The 20,030-nt window shown below is 44.5% G+C and overlaps 1 protein-coding gene across 1 annotated transcript in view; it reads left to right on the top strand.

The window, feature by feature from the left end:
- Window positions 1-20,030, top strand: part of dscaml1 (Down syndrome cell adhesion molecule like 1) — a 129,128-nt gene that overhangs the window by 106,649 nt on the left and 2,449 nt on the right. The window contains exons 21-34 of the mRNA XM_068317865.1: window positions 2,448-2,587; window positions 10,615-10,768; window positions 12,193-12,310; window positions 12,538-12,701; window positions 12,821-12,919; window positions 13,867-14,055; window positions 14,616-14,744; window positions 14,919-15,077; window positions 15,219-15,374; window positions 15,478-15,508; window positions 15,618-15,736; window positions 18,140-18,292; window positions 18,479-18,673; window positions 18,825-19,133. Of these exons, the coding sequence (XP_068173966.1) occupies window positions 2,448-2,587; window positions 10,615-10,768; window positions 12,193-12,310; window positions 12,538-12,701; window positions 12,821-12,919; window positions 13,867-14,055; window positions 14,616-14,744; window positions 14,919-15,077; window positions 15,219-15,374; window positions 15,478-15,508; window positions 15,618-15,736; window positions 18,140-18,292; window positions 18,479-18,673; window positions 18,825-19,133 (2,115 nt within the window). The remainder of the gene's footprint in view (window positions 1-2,447; window positions 2,588-10,614; window positions 10,769-12,192; window positions 12,311-12,537; window positions 12,702-12,820; window positions 12,920-13,866; window positions 14,056-14,615; window positions 14,745-14,918; window positions 15,078-15,218; window positions 15,375-15,477; window positions 15,509-15,617; window positions 15,737-18,139; window positions 18,293-18,478; window positions 18,674-18,824; window positions 19,134-20,030) is intronic.

Raw genomic sequence — 20,030 nt, 5'->3', positions numbered from 1 at the left:
GTCAAAAAGTTCTTGTGGGGGGGGCAATACTTTCGCAAGGCACTGTAAAATGTGTGGTTACGAAGCTTTAGGGTTTGGGTCTACATATGGATACATACACAAGTGTTAGCAGCAGTTAAGTGTGTGTGTGTGTGTGTGTGTGTGTGTGTGTGTGTGTGTGTGTGTGTGTGTGTGTGTGTGTGTGTGTGTGTGTGTGTGTGTGTGTGTGTGTGTGCGTGTGTGTGTGTGTGTGTGTGTGTGTGTGTGTGTGTGTTTGTTTGTGTGTGTGTGTGTGTGTACATGTTTACAATATTTTAACATTAGTGCATGCTAATGGGTCATGTATGGACATGCACTGTTATTTGTGTGCAAATCAAGCTCAACACCCTGTACAAGAAGCGTGATTAATTCTTTGTGGCTTAAAAATAATTAATTTTGTGCTTACACTCGTGAGCTGTGGATTACATTCATATCCGCCTCTCCTCTTCCTCCCCGGGGCCAGAAAAAGGAGGAGGCAGGCGTCTGGAGATGGAGAAAATGTGGGACAGGGATAGAGATGTAGACAGAATGAGGGAGAGAGAGGAGGTGGGTAGCAGAGATTCTGGGAATTGTCATTTCAGAAAAGACCTTTATTGTCTCTTTCTCACTGTATCTCAATTTTATGTGCTAGCCTCGTTGCAAGAGCTCTTCAGATATGTGTGTTGAGTCTTTGAGTGTGCGTGCGTGTCTGAGTGGTTGTGTTTATCAGGGGTGAGCTGAGTATCTCTTTTTTCCTCTTGTGGGTTGACATTGTGTCCAGGGGCAACCTCTTCACATATGTTCAGTGTGCTCTGCTGCTCTTAGTCCCAGCCTTTCCTTTGTCCTCAGTCCTGTCTGCAGCATATGGAAAAGCATTTACGGTGGAATTGTGCTAAGAGATCATTTCAACCTTGCCTCACAGACAGGAGCAAAGACATTCATCCATCTTCTCAACCTGCTACATTCTGTGTCGCGGGTCACATGGTGCTTGGGACCTCCCCCAGCTGACTGGTGGCGTGAGGCAGGAGACACTGCTCGTGTGACGCCAGTGCACCACGAAGCAACACTTATACACAGACAAACACGCATGCACACACCCATACCTGCGGACAATTTGGGCCAATTGACCTGAACGGCATGTTTTTGGAGGTGCGAAGAACCCGGAAAACCTGGAAAGAACCCACACAGACACAAAACAAACTTATAATTCAGCTCTTTGTTTTTTTGTCTTTCAGCATGTTTGTCATGTTTATGATGTATGTATATGTAATGTATATTCATTCATCTTCTTGAAAACGAGGTGATGATCATCGTCTCCACTTTCCTCAGTTTCACTGGCTCAGTGTAACTTGTGGTGGTACTCTCCTCCAAGTACTCCTCCTCACTAAACTCACTGTTTTCAAAAGCAGTTTTTGTGGTGAAACTGTACTGCTATGTCCACAATGGCAGTGAAAAGTGAGGAATATTTTAATTATTTTTAAAAAAAGCTCAGACTGCTTATTTTGCAAACCCAAAAATAGTCAGACCTCCGAATGATATTATAATTTTTTTTAAGATGCATTAAACTGCAAACCTGTTCAGGGCTTACTCCTCCTCATGCCCAGTGTCAGCTGGGATAGGCCCCAGTTTCACAAAATCCTAAACAGGATAAGATTTTAAGAAAATAATGAAAAAATTACAAATAATTTCATCAGCTCATAATTTAGCTAGCTAACTAGCTGGCCATTGTGTACTGGCCGCCTGATTGAAGATATTAAGATTTGAACCTACTACAGTTTGCATGGTATTCAAGATAACCTGTAAATTTAACCATAACCATATTGATACTGCCTCTATCTGGCCTATCTGTCACTCTCTCTCTGTCTCTCTCTCTCTGATGCTGTTCTTATCTTCCTTTGATTTCTTTTCCACCCAACCGGTCGAGGCGGATGGCCGCCCAAAAGAGTCTGGGTCCTGCCCGGAGTTTCTTCCTCATCGAGGGAGTTTTTCCCCGCCACTGTCGCTTATGCTTGCTCTGGAGGGTTCAGTTGGGTTTCTCTGTCTGTTAAAGCGCTTTGAAATGTCTGCTGACATGATTAAGCGCTATATAAATAAAAATTGATTGATTGATTGATTGAAATTACAGTTAAAAGAAGGCTGCATTAATTATCTCATGATTTGAGGAGATTAAGATTATAGTCCTCAACCTGGTATGTAAAAGAATTAGGCATCATCATATTTTGTCTTTGATCGTCCCAACAAACATTTTTCTTGCAAAAATAATCATGTTAGCAGGTTGTACTTATTTAATTTATTTACTGGATCATTGGTACAAATGAATGCTTTGGTTGCAATGTACTGATCATCTTTTTATCAGGAAAAACAAATCCCTGCATTCGATGCACCCTTTAACTAGACAAAGAGAAAAATGTGGTACATGGTTCCTTTCCTTTTTCCCCTTTGTTCTTCAGACCCGGGACCCCCAGCTGGCATAAAAGCTGTGCCTTCCTCTGCCAGCAGCGTTGTGGTGTCCTGGTTGCCCCCTCACAAGCCAAATGGAATCATCCGCAAGTACACCATCTATTGCTCAAGCCCTGGGTCAGGCCAACCGGTGAGTTACCAGAGGGGTGGAAAGAGATTCTTGACTGAGAAGTGAAAGAAAAAGGAAAACGGAGGTTTGGATGGTCAGCACCATCCAGACATTATTGCTGATGAAAGAACTGTGATAATTTCCGTAGACACATATACGGAAGTGTAGAGCTGCAAATGTGTGTGTGTGTGTGTGTGTGTGTGTGTGTGTGTGTGTGTGTGTGTGTGTGTGTGTGTGCGAGGGTGCGCGAGCGTGCATGTGTGTAAGCACACGCTTGTGTGTCTGTGTCTGTGTGTGGAGTCTAATGCTGCAGTCTCAGTCAAATGTGTGTGTGAAATGAGCTCTCCTCATTCCGCAGTGTGTGTTCATGCAAGCTCACCCTCAAGTCTCATTTACATATCTGCTACTCATCACGTTGCCAGGACAACCTCATCTGTTCATCAACAAGGGCAGAAAACAAGCTGACAGCAAATACACATTCTCACTTACAGACAGATATAGAGAGACACACACACCTACACACACACCTACACACACACACACACACACACACACACACACACACAGACATCTATCTATCTATCTATCTATCTATCTATCTATCTATCTATCTATCTATCTATCCATCCATCCATCCATCCATCCATCCATCCATCCATCCATCCATCCATCCATCCATCCATCCATCCATCCATCCATCTATCTATCTATCTATCTGTCTGTCTACCCATCCGTCTGTCTGCCTGAAGCCCCCATGCAGAGTTAAGAATGATTACTATGTAAATGAGTGTGACTAAAGAGAAGGAAGGAGGGATGTGTGTGTGTGTATTTGGGGTGAGTGGTTGGGGGGGGGGTCAGTCACGCAGCATGGGGAGCACTTTTGTTCCTCTTTTTATTATCTCACGCTATCGTTCCCCAGATCATCACTATCTCCACACTGGAGGAATATTTCAATATCTGTTATAGCAACACACACTGTCATTCCTTCTTCCTGCCATTCATCCATCCATTCATCCATCCTTCATCCATCCATCCATCCTTCCATCCATCCATCCATCCATCCATCTATTTATCTATCTATCCATCCATCCATCCATTCATCCATCCATCCATTCATAAATACATACATTCATACATACAGACATACATACATCTGTGAGAGAGAAGTGGAGAATGGAGTCATGAATGTACAGGAAGGAAGAAGGCTTTTATACATGGGAGAGTGGTGGGGTTGAAATGCAGAGAGGATATATAACAGAGAGGGGTAATGGTGCTGAGATGGAAGGAAAAGCAAGGAGTGGGCCCACAGATGACGAAGAGATGTGAGGAGGTGCAGGGAACTGAAGAGATGGATGAGGAGTGATGGCAGGAGGAGAAGGTAAGGATGGCGCAGCAGGGTGGAGGATAGCCAGAGAGAGGAATGCATGATAAATGGGGAACATGAGGAAGCAATAAAAAAGCTGCTAGTGTCTTCTGTGATGGCCTGATAAAAAAAAGAATACAAATGTGTGTGGGATGTTTCTGTTGGCCTGAAACATCCCACACACAACAATATTGTGTTCTACATTAACCTTCCTTTACATGTAAAGCCAGTGTGCGCCAGCCTGCAGTATGATATGCTTTAGAGCAACAGTTAATGCCATCCTGAACAGTCTATGTGTTCAGTTCAATCCCTTTTTCTTTTACTTTCTTCTACAGCAGTAGTGTAATACAACTGTGTGACCTGTTTGTGTGTGACTCGCAGATGAGGAGTAGGTATAACTGGTCACAATGTGAAACGAGAATGGCCGTCAGTTCAAAAGACAGCTTATGTGTTTGTATGTTGAGGGGACAGTGATGTGTATACATCTAGACAGCGGACACATGGCTGGGTTAAACACACTGCAATTACACATCCACCTCCAGGTCATCTATGCCTGCATGTGTGTCTGTGTGTGACAGTACATATTAGTGTTTCTCTCCTTTCCTCTCCTCTCCTCTCCTCTCCTCTCCTCTCCTGTCTTTCCGGTTTCCGGTGAGTGTGAGTGTGAGTGGTGGATCGAGTGGCGCGAGTGGTTTGAATGGTTTTCTGTCCTTGTGGTTGGACTAATTGCACCTTTCTTTTTCTTCTGTACTATGTACATGGTCAGGTAAGTGCTTTATTATTAATTTTTTTGGTGTGGGAATCGTTATTGTGTATTTGCTGGTGTTGTGAGGACTCTCAGGGCGCAATGGCGCCCGCCGAGCCGCCACCTCCGTCACTCCAGCAGGGAGTACGGATCGTCCCTCCGGATAACACCGTGTCGGTGGAAGATGTTCTGCTGGCGGTAGGAGACCAGGTGGGTCATGAGAATGTTTTGTATGCTTCAAGGATGAACAAAGGCGTCGTTGTCTTCCTAAAGGAAGACCAGAACGTTTATCAGCTGATTGAGCGTGGTGTGATCATCAATCAGCTGTTTGTTCAGGTGTCCCCACTGTCTGCACCATCCACGCGGATCACCGTGTCAGGTGTCCCGCCGTTTATTCCAAACGAGTTGTTGGAAAATGGGCTCCGTCGGTTCGGTAAATTTGCCAGTGGTTTTACTGAAATTAAATTGGGTTGCAAAAGCCCTAAACTGAAGAACGTGAAGTCCCTGCGCAGGCAGGTGTTCATGTTTCTGGACACACCCGATCAGTCTCTGGAGGTGTCCTTCACAGTGAAACACGGTCACATGTCCTTCATGGTGTACGCTAATTCGGGGCAGATGAAATGTTTTGAATGTGGTGATGTTGGACATAAACGTGCACTGTGTCCGCGCAGGCGGCGGGAGTCCGCTTCCGCGTTACCTGCGGAGGGTGGCGCCGCCTCTGCTGCGGTGGTGGCTGATGATGCTGTAGGGGCGGAGGGGATCGCGTCCGCGGTTGCGGAGCGTAGCAGTGAGGTAGCGGCCGAAGCCGCTCCAGGTGTTGGTTGGCACGTGTCCTCGGAATCGGCGCGTGGTGACGAGGTAGCGGTCGGAGCCGCTCCCGTTGCTGATGCGCTCTTTTCCGAGGTTGCGGCCGGTCGTGTTAAGGCGGCGGCGAAAGCCGCTCCAGATGTTTGTACGCTTGTATCTTCGAATACAGCGGTCTGTAATGAAACGGAGAAATGTATTGATGTAGTTGAAGAAAGAACCAATGTAGATGAATCGTTGACGGCACGCGATGCCGTGGATACCGAAAGTGTTTCAGTAATTGTGCCAAGTAAGAGGTCTAGAAAGAGATCAAGTAAGAGATCCTTGGAGGGACAGAACCAGGCTGAGGTTCAGGCTGATCAGAAGCTGGTCTCCGGAGCTATGGAGACCAGCAGCGGCAGCACCTGCTCTCTGACTGAGGTCATTGAGACTTCTTCTCGGACGGGTGATGCTGCTGCCGCTCCAAAGGATGTGAATGATAATGATAGTGAAAATGGGAATGTCGGACAAATTGCGTCTCATAGCCAGGAATCGATTGTGAATGACATGGACTACGACTCTGAGTCGGATACAGTTTGTGGGAGAGTCTGCCAGCAAGCCTACAGATCTGTATTCTTTAGAGGACATTGTTCATTTCCTTGATGGAAACCTACAAAAGATCAACGGACATTAATGATTATTTCGATGATGCCGATAAATTCATTCGTTCGGTTAATATTATTAAAAGGAGGGTTGGTTTTGACCAGTTAGATGAATGAAAGCGATTTGGTTTAAAGAAACATATCACAACTCTGCGAAAGGAAAAAAAAATTGGGTAAAATAGTCAAGAAAGTTAAAAATTCTAAATGACCATGTACAACACGGTGTTTCTTGATGAACTTTGTGAACTTCTGAGCATTGAATGTTGTTGTTTTTTGTCTGCTTATCTTTCCTATCTTTCGTATGGAGAAATTAAAAATCGGTTCTTTAAACATCAACGGAGGGAGGGATAAGCAGAAGAGAGCTTTGGTGTCTGAAGTTATAACCCAGAAGGGAGTCGACGTGATGTTTCTCCAGGAGACTCATACCACTCCTGCTGACGACACAGATTGGACTTTATGGTGGGAGGGGTCCCTTGTCCTCAGCCACGGTAGTAATTTTAGTGCAGGTGTGGCTGTTCTTTTTAGACCACAGGACAACATAAAGGTTTTATCCTCTTCTGAGGTAGTGAAGGGTCAGCTCCTCATGGTTAGAGCAGAAATTAATAATTGTGTGTTTTGTTTTCTGAACATTTACGCTCCAAACCAGGGAACTGATAGGATAGTCTTTTTTAACATTCTGGAAGAAGAACTGAGGAAGCTCCATCAAGAAAAGATAATTTTAGGGGGCGACTTTAACTGTACTTTGGATTTTACGCTGGATAGAACTGGCGAAGAGCCTCATCCACTATCCTCAAAGAACCTGAAGAACATCATCAGCCAGGCAGATCTAGTGGATACGTGGGGGGGTAAACATCCGAAATCCAAACGGTATACATGGTTAAAAGTCATAAACAACAGGATATGTGCAGCTAGACTAGATCGGCTGTACATTTCACAGTTTCTCACCTCCTTACTAGCTGACAGCAAAGTAACCCCTGTTGGCTTCACGGACCATCAATTTGTTTGCACTGATTTGATCCTTTCACCAGGTGGGAGGGTTAATTCCTACTGGTGTTTTAACAACAAACTCCTGCAGGATAGGAGTTTCTGTAGGAGTTTTCGGGTTTTCTGGCAGAGATGGAGGGAGAGAAAGGTCGATTTCGATTCGATAAAGTTGTGGTGGGAGGTTGGAAAGACACAGATCCGGGTGTTCTGCCAACAATACACAGCTTATCGACTTTTAAACTTAAGACAATTTTAAAAGAGCTTGAAGCGGACATTAATTTCTTAGAGAAGGGATTACTTCAGGACTCAAGACCACTCACAAGTCGTCTGCTGCAGGAAAAGAGGCAGGAGCTCAGCTCTTTCCTCCAAGAAAGAGTGAAGGGGGCACTGGTCCGGTCCCGTTTCCTTCAACTGAAGGATATGGATGCTCCCAGCTCTTTCTTCTTCAACCTGGAGAGATCAGTAGCGCAGAGGAAGAGAATGACCTGCCTGCAGCTTCCAGGAGGTGTCCTATCTACTGATCCAGCAGAGATGAGGCAGCATGCAATGGACTTTTATGCGGACCTCTTCGGGGCAGAAGATTGCAGCATTGAGAGTCGTGAGGAGCTCTTGGATGGTCTTCCTCAACTTCGTCAGGAAGAGAAAGCTGTTCTGGATCTAGAGTTGTCTCTGGAGGAGCTGACTACAGCAGTTAATCAAATGGCGCAAGGAAAGGCGCCAGGAATTGATGGCCTCTCATCTGACTTCTATAAACATTTTTGGAATATCCTTCGGCAGGATCTGCACGGGGTCATCCTTGACAGTTTTAGAACTGGGTCTCTTCCTGTGTCCTGCCAGAGAGCAGTGCTCTCTCTGCTGCCGAAGAAGGGGGACCTGACTTTAATTAAGAACTGGAAACCGGTTGCTCTGTTGTGTACGGATTACAAGGTGCTCTCCAGAGCGCTGTCCAATCGGTTAAAAGATGTTTTACCTTTAATGGTGGACCGTGACCAGACTTACTGTGTCCCTGATAGGAGCATCATGGACAATATTTTCCTCGTGAGAGACATTTTTTATTTGTGTCGGGAATATGGTGTTAATGTTGGTATTGTGTCACTAGACCAAGAAAAAGCTTTTGATAGGGTAGGTCATTCATATTTGTTTGCTGCACTTAAAGCTTTTGGTTTTGGTGATGGGTTTATGTCTTGTCAGGCTGGGCTGTCCTATTTCGGGACAACTCTATGGCCTTGCCATAGAGCCCTTGCTGTGCAGATTGCGAGGGCGGCTCAGTGGTTTTTCGATACCTGGATCCCTCGATTTTGAGTGTCCTCCTGTTTTATCCGCTTTATGCAGATGATGTTTGTGTTTTTGTGTCAACACAGGGGGATATTCGGAATTTGAGGGATACTCTGTCCTTATATGAAAGTGCCTAATCTGCACGGGTGAATTGGGGAAAGAGTGAGGCGTTGTTGATAGGACAGTGGAGGGATCAAGTGGTACCTACATTGCCTGGAGGGCTTAAGTGGGGGAATGAGGGGCTAAAAGTTTTGGGTGTTTTTTTGGGCACTGAGGGCTTCCAGAGGAGGAACTGGGAGGGAGTGAAGGAGAAAGTGTGCGCTAAGTTGTCTAGATGGAAATGGTTGCTACCCCAGCTGTCATATAGGGGAAGAGTTCTGGTTGCTAATAACTTGGTTGCCTCGACTCTGTGGCACAAGCTGGTTCCTTTGACTCCACCGTCTGGTCTATTGGACGAGATCCAAAAAGCTATTGTGGACTTCTTCTGGTCTGGCCGGCATTGGGTCAAAGCACCAGTGCTCTACCTGCCGGTTAGTGAAAGAGGCCAAGGACTTGTGGACGTCAAATCTAAACTTGCCTCATTCCGACTGCAGACAGCTCAGAGATTCCTTTATGGCTGTGGCTCTAGCTGGCTGGATTCTGCTCGTCTGCTGCTGAGGAGAGCGGGGAGGTTGGCCTATGACAAACAGCTGTTCCTGCTTAGTTCGGAGGAGTTAGACCTTTCTTGGCTGTCTTCCTTTTACGCAACTGTTATGCAAGCCTGGAGGATGTTTAACATAGCCCGCACTAAGCCTGAAACACCAGGACTGTGGCTATTTGATGAACCTCTATTTTTTAATGATTTTTTAAAAACTGACATTTTGCAGTCGGTTAGCTTGAGGGTTAAGCTGAGGGCAGCTGGCTGCACTAAACTGGGGCATCTGATGGGGACGACAGTCGATGCCCTAAGGGAGAAGTGTGGCATCAACTCCATCAGACTGGTTGAGAGAGTGGTGGATGAAGATCTGCAAGGGACCGGGACCTCTGTAATCAGTGGAGCGAGGAAGGCATTTACGTTTTTCCTTTGGTGACAATAACCCCAGCCGTTGGGGAGTGGAGGGAAGGAGGAGGCCAACTCCTGACCATAACGACACCCATACTTGGCAGTTTTAAAGAGGCAAAGAAAAAGGACCTCTATGTGATGTGTGTAAAGATTACACACATTAGGACATTGGGAGGTGTTGGGGAGTCTAGGTGGGCCCGGTTTTTTGGCCCAGATTCTTCCCCGAAGGGCAGTTGGCGGAGCCTGTACAAGCTGCCTGTTGAGAAACGGGCAGCAGACCTCCAGTGGAGGGTTGTACACGGGGCTATAGCCACGAACAGATACAGAGCGCACCTTGATCCTGAGCTGGGGGAGGGGTGTATATTTTGTGGAAACTCCGAAACCTTGGAACATTTCTTTGTTCAGTGTGCCCGGTTGGTGGCACTGTTTGATTTACTAAAAAGGTGGTTTCGGGGTTTTGGAAATGATTTTACTTTTGATCTGTTTATCTTTGGACCTAAATACTCAACGGTAAGTAAGCCTGTTATTGTGTTGCTCAACTTTTTGTCTGCAACTGCCAAACTGGCGATTTGGATTACACACAGGAACCGGACTCGGGGAGCTGGTAGCACAGAAGTTGTGCCTGTGATGGAGGGACTGTTAAAAACCTGACTAAGGGTTGAACACTCCTACTATAAAATGACGGACAACTTGATGGTTTTTAACCAAATATGGGGTGTTGGGGAGGTTTTATGTTCTGTAGGTGAAGAAAACTCTTTGTTTATTAATTTTTGATCAATTTCTTTAAAGTTATTGTTTTCTGGTCGTTTTTTTTTTTTTTGATGTGGTGACTTATGATGTTTAGTTAAATGTAAATAAATGTTTCTTTGAAACTGAAAACCTCTCCTCTCCTCCCCCCCCCCTCATCTTCACTGATGTCTTTAGTAGAGAAGCTCATTAGTGACTGTTCATGATATCTGACTGATTCATTTGTCTGTCCTCCATTGTCTTCCTCCATCTCATATCTTTGTTTTCCCTCCCTTAGTACAACAGCAGAGCATCATTCCTCCCCCAAATCTGTCCCTCACTCCAATCCTATCCTCTCTCCCTCCAGCGCCATCCATCCTTGCCTCATCATGCAAGATTTTATCCTGTGTTTCTCTACATATATGATACAAGCATCATCCACAATGAATACCTGACATTTATTTTCAGATGCCCAGCGAGTATGAAGCCAATCCAGAGCTGCTGTTCTACCGAATCACTCACCTCAACCACCGACAACAGTATCTGATCTGGGCTGCAGCCGTCACCACCGCAGGTCGAGGTAACTTCAGCGACAAGGTCACTGTGGAGCCAGCAGCCAAGGGTGAGTCCTTGAATATCAGTTGGATGTCAAACCCAGTAACACCAAGCCATAGGGTGGTGAGTTTGGACATTCTAAAGGAGCCCAAAGCTGAGCTGTTGCCCCTTCACACTAAATGGAGCCAGCTGAGGTAGCTCAGGCATTTGGTTATATGCCTTTTGGGTTTCTCCCTGTTGGAAGTTTTCCAGCTGTATCCGAGTGGGAAGAGACCCCAGTATGTTCCCAGAAATCTCTGGAGGAATTACACATGTCATTTAGCTTTGAAATGCCTCAGCATCCCCCAAAGATGAACTGTAAAGTATTGTTGGGGTGAGGGATGTATACAGAATATCCTGTTTAGCGTTCGTTCACCAAAATTCTTCTCTTTTCTCAATGAGGAATATTTTAAGCCCTCTCTTAATGGGAAGGATTGTTGCTATCTCTTTCTCTTAGAAAGTCTACTGGAACTGGAATACTATTCCAATTCTAGAATAGTATTCTAGTTCCCCTTTATAGTGCTTCACTGCGTAACCTCTCACGTTAATTTGTTTTGATGTCATACAATAGAAAAGTGGTCCATATTGATGTCAGAGTTCAGAAGAGACAAAACCTGTCCAAATCTGTGAGGAGATTAGAGGTGGATAAAGAGGGAAAGTTAAGGAAGAGTGAAAAGGACACAACAGATGAACAGCTACTCAAGATAATATTGCAACAGAGGTTTTAAGACAATCAATACGTTTGGTTCACAGAAGAATGGGAAAGAATGAATGGCATTCACTTTACAGCAGGTCATCTTTTCTTTGTCAATTCTTTTGAAGGATAGCTAGAAACATTTGAGAGTGTATATTTGTCGATTTGTACAAGTGTTGCATCAGCTGACCGTCAGCTGTGAAAGCCATTGTCATACAGGTTTGACCACTCAATACTTCATTCAACCTTAACATAAGTGAACCACAGCACCAGATGACAGGCTTGAGAAAAATGGAGAGACAGAGTCCTTGGAAGGTTTGAAAGAGCAAAGGAGGGTAATATGCCCCAATAAATGGATATTTTCTCCTTTTTCTCAGCTTATTCTTTGTACTGTCTTGTACTATTTTTGTACTCTAGCCTTCCTTAAAAATGTCACAACTGATACGTATTTCTTTTACAGCAAATGTGAATTATGACCAACACGATGCTTTTCCTCCCCAGTGCTTGTAAATCCAAAATAATCACATTGAATATCAACCCTTAAAATTTTTTTTGTATTGGTTCACCATATTGTTAAAAGTTTGCAGCTTTGTGGGCTTTGAAAGCTGTTTATTCATTAATGCAAAAATCAGCTCATTGATAGAGATTATTTTAGGTTAGTGATTTTCTTCTGTCATGCCAGTGCTAATGGACTTTTTCAATCTGTCTCTCTCTCTGTGTCTGTACCATCTCTATTTTGAAACTTCATCTTCCTTTAGCACCAGCTAAGATCCTTTCATTTGGGGGAACAGTGACCACTCCATGGATGAAGGAAGTGCGAGTACCATGCAGCTCTGTTGGGGAACCTACACCTACTATAAAATGGACCAAAGACAGGTGGGAATTGTCCCTGGAGTTTTTATTTAAAGCTGAGTTTCAGTTGTTGTAACTCCAAGGATTAATCAGCCCGAATAATGTTTTTTGGTGTCAGAGAAAAATGTGTTCATGAGCTGGAATGATGTTGAAATGCCGTTCAGCATTATTGATTTTCAGTTTTGAACACAAGAAAAAAAACTTTCTTTTTCATAAAAAACAGATTTCTTCTCACTTTTTCTCTCTGATAGTGAGGACACAGCAATCCCAGTGTCTCTAGATGGACAGCGTCTCATTCTGGCCAATGGGACACTGGTGCTACGCTCTGTCAAAGCTGAAGATTCTGGTTACTACACCTGCACAGCCACCAACACACTCGGCTTTGACACTATTATAGTCAACCTGTTGGTGCAAGGTAGGAAACGAATACAATAAGCAGTGACTGAATAATTATTTGTTAATGAGAAACAAAGTATTGCTTAGCATTTATTGGATTTTAATACAGGCATTTAACTGGACTCATGTCCTCCTCAGTTCCTCCAGACCAGCCCCGTTTAACTGTCTCCACCACCTCCACCTCCTCCATCACCCTGGCCTGGATACCAGGTGACAATGGAGGCAGCTCTATCAGAGGTACATGGTCCTTCCATTCCTCTGCCTGTACAATCTCATCTGTTCCCTGCTATCTGTCGCTAAATGAGCAACACTGACAAGGAAAAACAGAAATTCATCTGAGTTTCATTGGAAGTTAGACTCATACATTAAATATCAGTGAGTCATCTTCAGATTACCACCACTGTATCCGCCGCAGCAGGTCACGGGGAGCTGGAGCCTATCTCGGCGGCATAGGGCGTGAGACACTCCGGGCACGACACCAGTGCACCGCGGAGCCACACACCACCATGCACACACACACACTCATTCCTACGGGCAATTTGGAATGGCCAATCAACCTGAAGCACATGCTTTTGGAGGTGGGAGGAAGCTGGAGAACCCACGCAGACACGGGGAGAGCATGTGAACTCTGCACAGAGCGGGACTCGAACCCGGGTCCGCCGTGTTGTGAGGCGGCAGCGCTAACCACTGCGCCACCGTGCTGCTCATACATTAAATATGAATTAGTAAATACGGATTTAAGACTTTAAGATATGTTATTTTTTGCTTTTATATACTAGATAAATATGCAGATCTGCAAACATGGCATCATTCCTTTGTTTTTGGTTGTTATTATGGGGCCACAGGATGATCCATTCGTTCTTACATGAGGTCACTCATTACAGAGCAGAAGGGAGTTGCCTCTCCAAGACAGCTGTTTACAAAAGCAGACATCAAATTGCATAAACTAATTTACACAGATGCTTAGTCAGCGCCATCTCCATGTTGGGATTTGTGGGTAACTAATGGAAGCATATACAAGGACCACCTTCCAACTGGGGCTTTATATGAGCATGAACAGTACAGTCTGACACTGACACCTAGTGGACAGTAGAGGAAACAATATTGAGGTAAATATCATTCCCTTATCTTGACTGTCAAAAGAAGAATGTGATCGTCCTTTTTAATTGTTTGTCCTGATGTAGGTTTTGTGCTGCAGTACTCAGTAGACAACACAGAAGAATGGAAAGATGTTTTCATCAGCTCTAGTGAGCGTTCCTTTAAATTAGACAACCTGCGCTGTGGCACCTGGTATAAAGTCAAGCTGGCGGCAAAGAACAGTGTTGGGGCCGGGCGCATCAGTGAGATCATTGAGGCAAAGACGCATGGGCGAGGTGAGAAAACCAGGAGGGGAAAATGAAGGAAATTAGTGGAGTTGTGCACAAAATCCAAGTTTTGACAGAAGTGATGAGGATATTGCTGTGATTTCATGTAGTTATAAAGATCAGATGTGAGAGACATCTGTGGTACAGTCATCAGTGAAGGTTTAAATATGCAGTGAACAGTATATTTAAAAACTAGACATGGACCATTTATACCCACATGGAGCAGAGGTTTGAAATTAATAATAGTAAAGCTTTACTGTCTTAAATAGATCAGTTTTTTGAAATTGTTTGCTTCATCATGTTTTATATTTAAGTATTTAGGACTTTTTACAATAAACACATGGCTTTCAACTTTTTTATATGCACCATTTGAAAAAACAGGATATTAATTAGACGGTAAACTAGTCTTAGTACACTTTGAATCCACTTTTTTAACTAGGAAATTGTCACTGCAGACTGAATCATCAGCCTTTGTCCAGTCATGTTAATGGTTTGCCGTGTATCTCACGGCAAACCTATTTTAGTAGGATAAATAAAAATAAACAAATGTATGTTGTGCATCTTGGCAGAACCACAGTTCAACAAGGATCAGTCAGTTTTCACTCACATCAACTCTAGCCACGCACGCCTCAATCTACAAGGCTGGGCCAGTGGAGGCTGTCCAATCAGCGCAGTCACGCTAGAGTTTAGACCAAAAGGTGACTCATTCCTTTTTCAATTTACAGCTGTTGATACTATAATGAGATACAGATTGATTAAGGACAATTATGACCCTTTAAAGCAATCATAGACACAAAGACTTCTTTTCCATGTTTGCATAGAAACTGAGAGATTAAACAAAGTGATTGGTCTGATATGTGAACTCACTTCAGGTACATGGGCATGGCAGACGGTACGTACAAATGCCACCACAGACGTTTTTCTAGCAGAGCTGCGTGAGGCCACCTGGTATGAGCTAAAGATGAAAGCTTGTAACAGCGCCGGCTGTGGTAACCAGAGCTCCCAATTTGCTACACTGGACTATGATGGAAGTGAGTAGAAGGCTTTTTCCTTTTCAATGAGGGTAAATGGTATAGTCTTTTTTTCTGAAAAGAAATTGCTCTCACTGGGTCATTTACAGTATTGTTGGATGTTGTCTTGAGAGCTGTGATTGCATCCTTGGATGTGTGCAGGCACAATTCCACCAATCAAATCCCCTCTGGAAAAGAACGATGATGTAAAGAAGCTGTTTTCAATTGGCAGTCCAGTAATCTTGGTGACTATGGGTGTCGCCTTGCTCTTTATTATTCGCAAGAAACGCAAAGAAAAGAGGCTGAAGAGGCTGAGAGGTGAGGAAAGATGTAGAAACCAACAAGTGGTATCTCTAATCTCTATTCAATATCCATTTTAAATTTATTTGTTTCTTAAAATAAGTGTTCAATCTCTTTCCAGATGCTAAAAGCCTAGCAGAGATGCTAATAAGGTAAAACTCCAAAAGACCCCTCAGAATTTGTGTAAAAAAATCCATATTTTGCATCTATTTTTTTTAAACAGTAAATGATGTGTGTTCTCATCTTTTATCTGTGGGTTAGTAAAAACAACCGCAGCTTTGACACCCCGGTGAAGGGGCCTCCACAGGGCCCACGGTTACATATCGACATCCCCAGAGTGCAGCTGCTGATTGAGGACAAAGAAGGCATCAAGCAAATTGGTGAGACAAAGAGCTGTGTGTTCATGTGTCTGTGCATGAGCTTTGGATCAAATTTATTTTGTGCTAAATTTATCATTAACTGGAATAGAGCACATAACTTCAGTAGTATTTTAATTACATCGGAATTTGAATTCTGACAAGATATATAAATAAAACTTGATTGATTACTCTTAGCATAGCAACAGTCATTTCAAAGCGCTTTGACAGACAGACAAACCCAACTGAACCCTCCAGAACAAGCATAAGCGACAGTGGTGACTCTTTTGGGCAGCCATCCGCCTGGACCGGTTGGGCAGAAAAGAAATAAAAGGAAGATAAGGACGAGAGAGAGAGACGGAGACAGAGAGAGACAGAGAGAGAGACAGAGACAGAGAGAGACAGACAGACAGAGACAGACAGACAGAGAGAGACAGACAGAGAGAGACAGACAGAGAGAGACAGACAGAGAGAGACAGACAGAGAGACAGACAGACAGAGAGAGAGACAGACAGAGAGAGAGAGAGACAGAGACAGACAGAGAGACAGACAGAGACAGAGAGACTGACAGACAGAGACATAGAGACAGACAGAGACAGAGAGAGACAGAGAGACAGACAGAGAGACGGAGACAGACAGACAGACAGAGACAGACACACAGACAGAGAGACAGAGACAGACAGACAGAGAGACAGAGAGAGAGACCAGATAGAATTAGAGTCTTTATGGTTATAGTTACATGATTTGATGCAGGCGATGAATTGGAGACAAGAAAGTCAGGCTACGTTCATCGACTGTCACGGGAGGCGGAATATGGACCCAAATGCAGGACACCAAAAGAGAATCCTTTCTCCATCATTTAATAACAACTCAAAAATACTCCATACAGACAAGAATTACAAAATCAGAAAATACCAACCAAACTACAGAAAACGAACCAGCTCCGAGCTCTCATCGAGCCAGGCTTAAAAAGCCTTATGGTCATTAGCACCAAAACAAGTTCATGTGTGACGATCAGAAAGGATGTGTGGATGAGTCCAAGGTGTGGAGAATACCAACAGGTGTGGAGCCATGGCTCCACCCACAAGCTTGGCCTCCCCCTGCCACGCTGAACCGTGACAGTACACCCCCCTCAAGGGACAGCCTCCGACATCCCATAACTGGTCCCAGGGAGGGTCAGGAACAGGTGCAGGAGCAGACTCGGGCGGGCGCAGGAACAGGAGCAGACTCGGGCGGGCGCAGGAACAGGAGCAGACTCGGGCGGGCGCAGGAACAGGAGCAGACTCGGGCGGGCGCAGGAACAGGAGCAGACTTGAGCTGGAGTGCAGGAACAGGCTGCCGTCCGGCCGTGGGGACCAGAACAGGCTGGGTCCGAGACGCAGACACAGGAGCAGGCTGGCATCTGGGCGCGGGGGCCGGAGTGGGCCCTGGAACTGGCTCGAGGTCAAGCAGAGAAGGTGGAGCTGGACTTCCAGCATATGCTGCCAGCCATGCCCAGGTGTCTCTTGCCCGCTGTCTCCACTCGACAGCCTGTTCCAGATTCCAGGACTTGCTGCTGGTCAGGGCAGCAAGAAAGTCGCTGTCCGCTGGGTCCAGTTCAGGCTGGTTCGTTCTGTCACGGAAGGCGGAATATGGACCCAAATGCAGGACACCAAAAGTGAATCTTTTCACTTCATTTAATAACAAACTCAAAAATACTCCATAAAGACAAGAATTACAAACGGGTGTGGAGCCGTGGCTCCACCCACAAGCTTGGCCTCTCTCTGCCACACACCAGCACTGCCAACCCGAACCGTGTCACCGACTCCTGGGTTGTTGCCTTCAATACATGTAGTTGGTAAATTAAAGGCACAATTACAGCTGCATGGATGACTGTATGGTGGCACGGAGGATGAAAGGCAGCAGGACCCCAGCCGATGGATAGATGAAGGGTGATATTGGTGGGCTCGGAGGAGCAGGTCCACAGCGTATGGTCCACATATCCAAATGTCTGTTATGAAGGTTCTGTTAAATACAGTAAAAAAAATAATAATCATAGACCATGTCATGTGTTCTACTATGTTTCACATAATTCTGGCCAATAGTATTTTTTAGGTAATACTGTTAACACACAGATAAAAAAACTAGTTTTATCAAGGTCAAGGTCATCATCTCATTTTCATCCCCTTTCCTGCCTGAGTAATGTGCTTTTTATTCTTTCTATCTGAAATGGTTGTGAAGATATTTTGTGGACGAACGGACGAATGGTCGAACACTGACAATTAATACATTATTGCCAGGAGTAAAAATTGTGAATTACCAAACTCAAAGTGTTTAGTTTTTACATATGCAAAACTTGCTTTTTATAATATGTAAATAGTATATATTTTTATAATATCTTCTATATACAGTATATTCTCTATTCTTTAAATGATTCCTATCTAACAGGTGAGGACAAAGCAACCATCCCTGTGACAGACACAGAGTTCAACCAAACTGGCAACCCTCAGAGCTTTTGCACCGGTGTGTCCGTGCACCATCCCGCTCTCATCCAGAACACCGGCCCTTTGATCGACATGTCAGACATCAGACCGGGGACCAGTAAGTACAGTAAGCTTAAACTAAGTTGTATCATAACATTCTGTGTAATCGTAACGTGCAACTTTTTCAGGCTTTATGCTGAATTTCCACCTCAAGATAAGCCTGTTTTATTGTCAAAGCTACATTCTCCAGCCTTTACATGCATAGACATCATCCTAATTTTTTTTCTCATTTGTTTCCCATCAGATCCAGTGTCGAGGAAGAGTGTAAAGTCAGCCCACAGCATCAGAAACCGCTACTCCAGCCAGTGGACTCTGACCAAGTGTCAGGCCTCTACGCCAGCCCGCACTCTCACCTCAGACTGGCGCACAGTTGGCTCCCAGCATGGCATCACTGTCACCGAGAGTGACAGCTACAGTGCCAGTCTCTCACAGGACACAGGTTGGCTCATGGGTGAAATGACACTTACAGCCAGTGACATGCACAAATAAGTGAAGAATGTGATAATGGGCTTTTGCACTAGGCTGAATCTCCAGAGGCCCTCATGAAACTGAAGAAATGTACTTATCTTTAATTATCTTTTCTTCTATAGACAAGGGCCGCAATAGCATGGTGTCAACAGAGAGTGCCTCCTCCACCTACGAGGAGCTGGCAAGAGCATATGAGCATGCCAAGTTGGAGGAGCACCTGCAGCATGCCAAGTTTGAGATTACCGAGTGCTTTATCTCTGATAGTTCATCTGATCAGATGACTACAGGCACCAATGACAACGCAGACAGCATGACGTCCATGAGCACGCCATCAGAGCCCGGTATCTGCCGCTTCACTGCTTCGCCACCCAAACCCCAGGACTACGATCGTGGCAAGAATGTAGCTGTGCCCATTCCACACCGTGCAAAAAGTGAGTGGATTGTACAAGACATGGAAGAAATTTTTTTAATCCTCTGGAGTTTGAGGTCAAGCTTACTTTGTCTCACGCCACTTCCAATGTGGCCTTTATATAGCACATAAAATAGTACTTAAACTGACAGTGCTTGGCCTCTTTTTTCACCTTTCACCTCTAAAATTTGACAATTATTTCCTTGCCTTAACAATCTGGGTTTAGACTTAGTGTTGACCTTGCTTATAGAATATATTTTAAAAGCAAAAAGAACAAGATATCAAATATATTATTTATAATATGAAATAATTAAGATTAAGACCTGGAGTTTTTCCCCACCTCACGCCCTAAGCCAGCTGGGATAGGCTCCAGCTTCTTGTGACCCACTACACTGGACAAAGCGGTTGAAAATGAAATGAATGAATTAATGAATTAAGAAGCTTTATTGTCATCATAATACATGGTACAACAAAATTGCAAGATTAGAATGGAGAGTTGGTCCTGAGCTGCTGCCCCCTGGGTGCACCCCCACTACAGCCGAGATAACCTAATATTCCTTCGAAGCACGTTTTTTCCTGATGATGGGGGGGAAACCGGAATACCTGTACAAAACCTATTCAGACACAGACAGAACATGCAAACTCTACACAGAAAGATCATGTTGGAAATGCTGGTGTTTGAACCCATGACCATCTTTCTGTGAGGCAGCAGCGCACTATGTCACTGTGCCGCCTGTTACTAGATGACTAGAATACAAGATCAAAAAAGATATTGCAGCTAAACATTGCATGATACACAGATTGAAGAAAACAATACTGCATATACACATTAACAGGATATGATTTGTTGGGCAGGATAGGGGTGGGAGGGTATGCATAAACCCCCTATGGTTATTCATCTTAACCTCTGCTGAATGAC

The sequence above is a fragment of the Antennarius striatus genome, chromosome 6 (genome assembly GCF_040054535.1).
Source record: "Antennarius striatus isolate MH-2024 chromosome 6, ASM4005453v1, whole genome shotgun sequence".
Classification (NCBI taxonomy): Eukaryota; Metazoa; Chordata; class Actinopteri; order Lophiiformes; family Antennariidae; genus Antennarius; species Antennarius striatus.
This window is presented reverse-complemented; position numbering and strand designations above follow the sequence as displayed.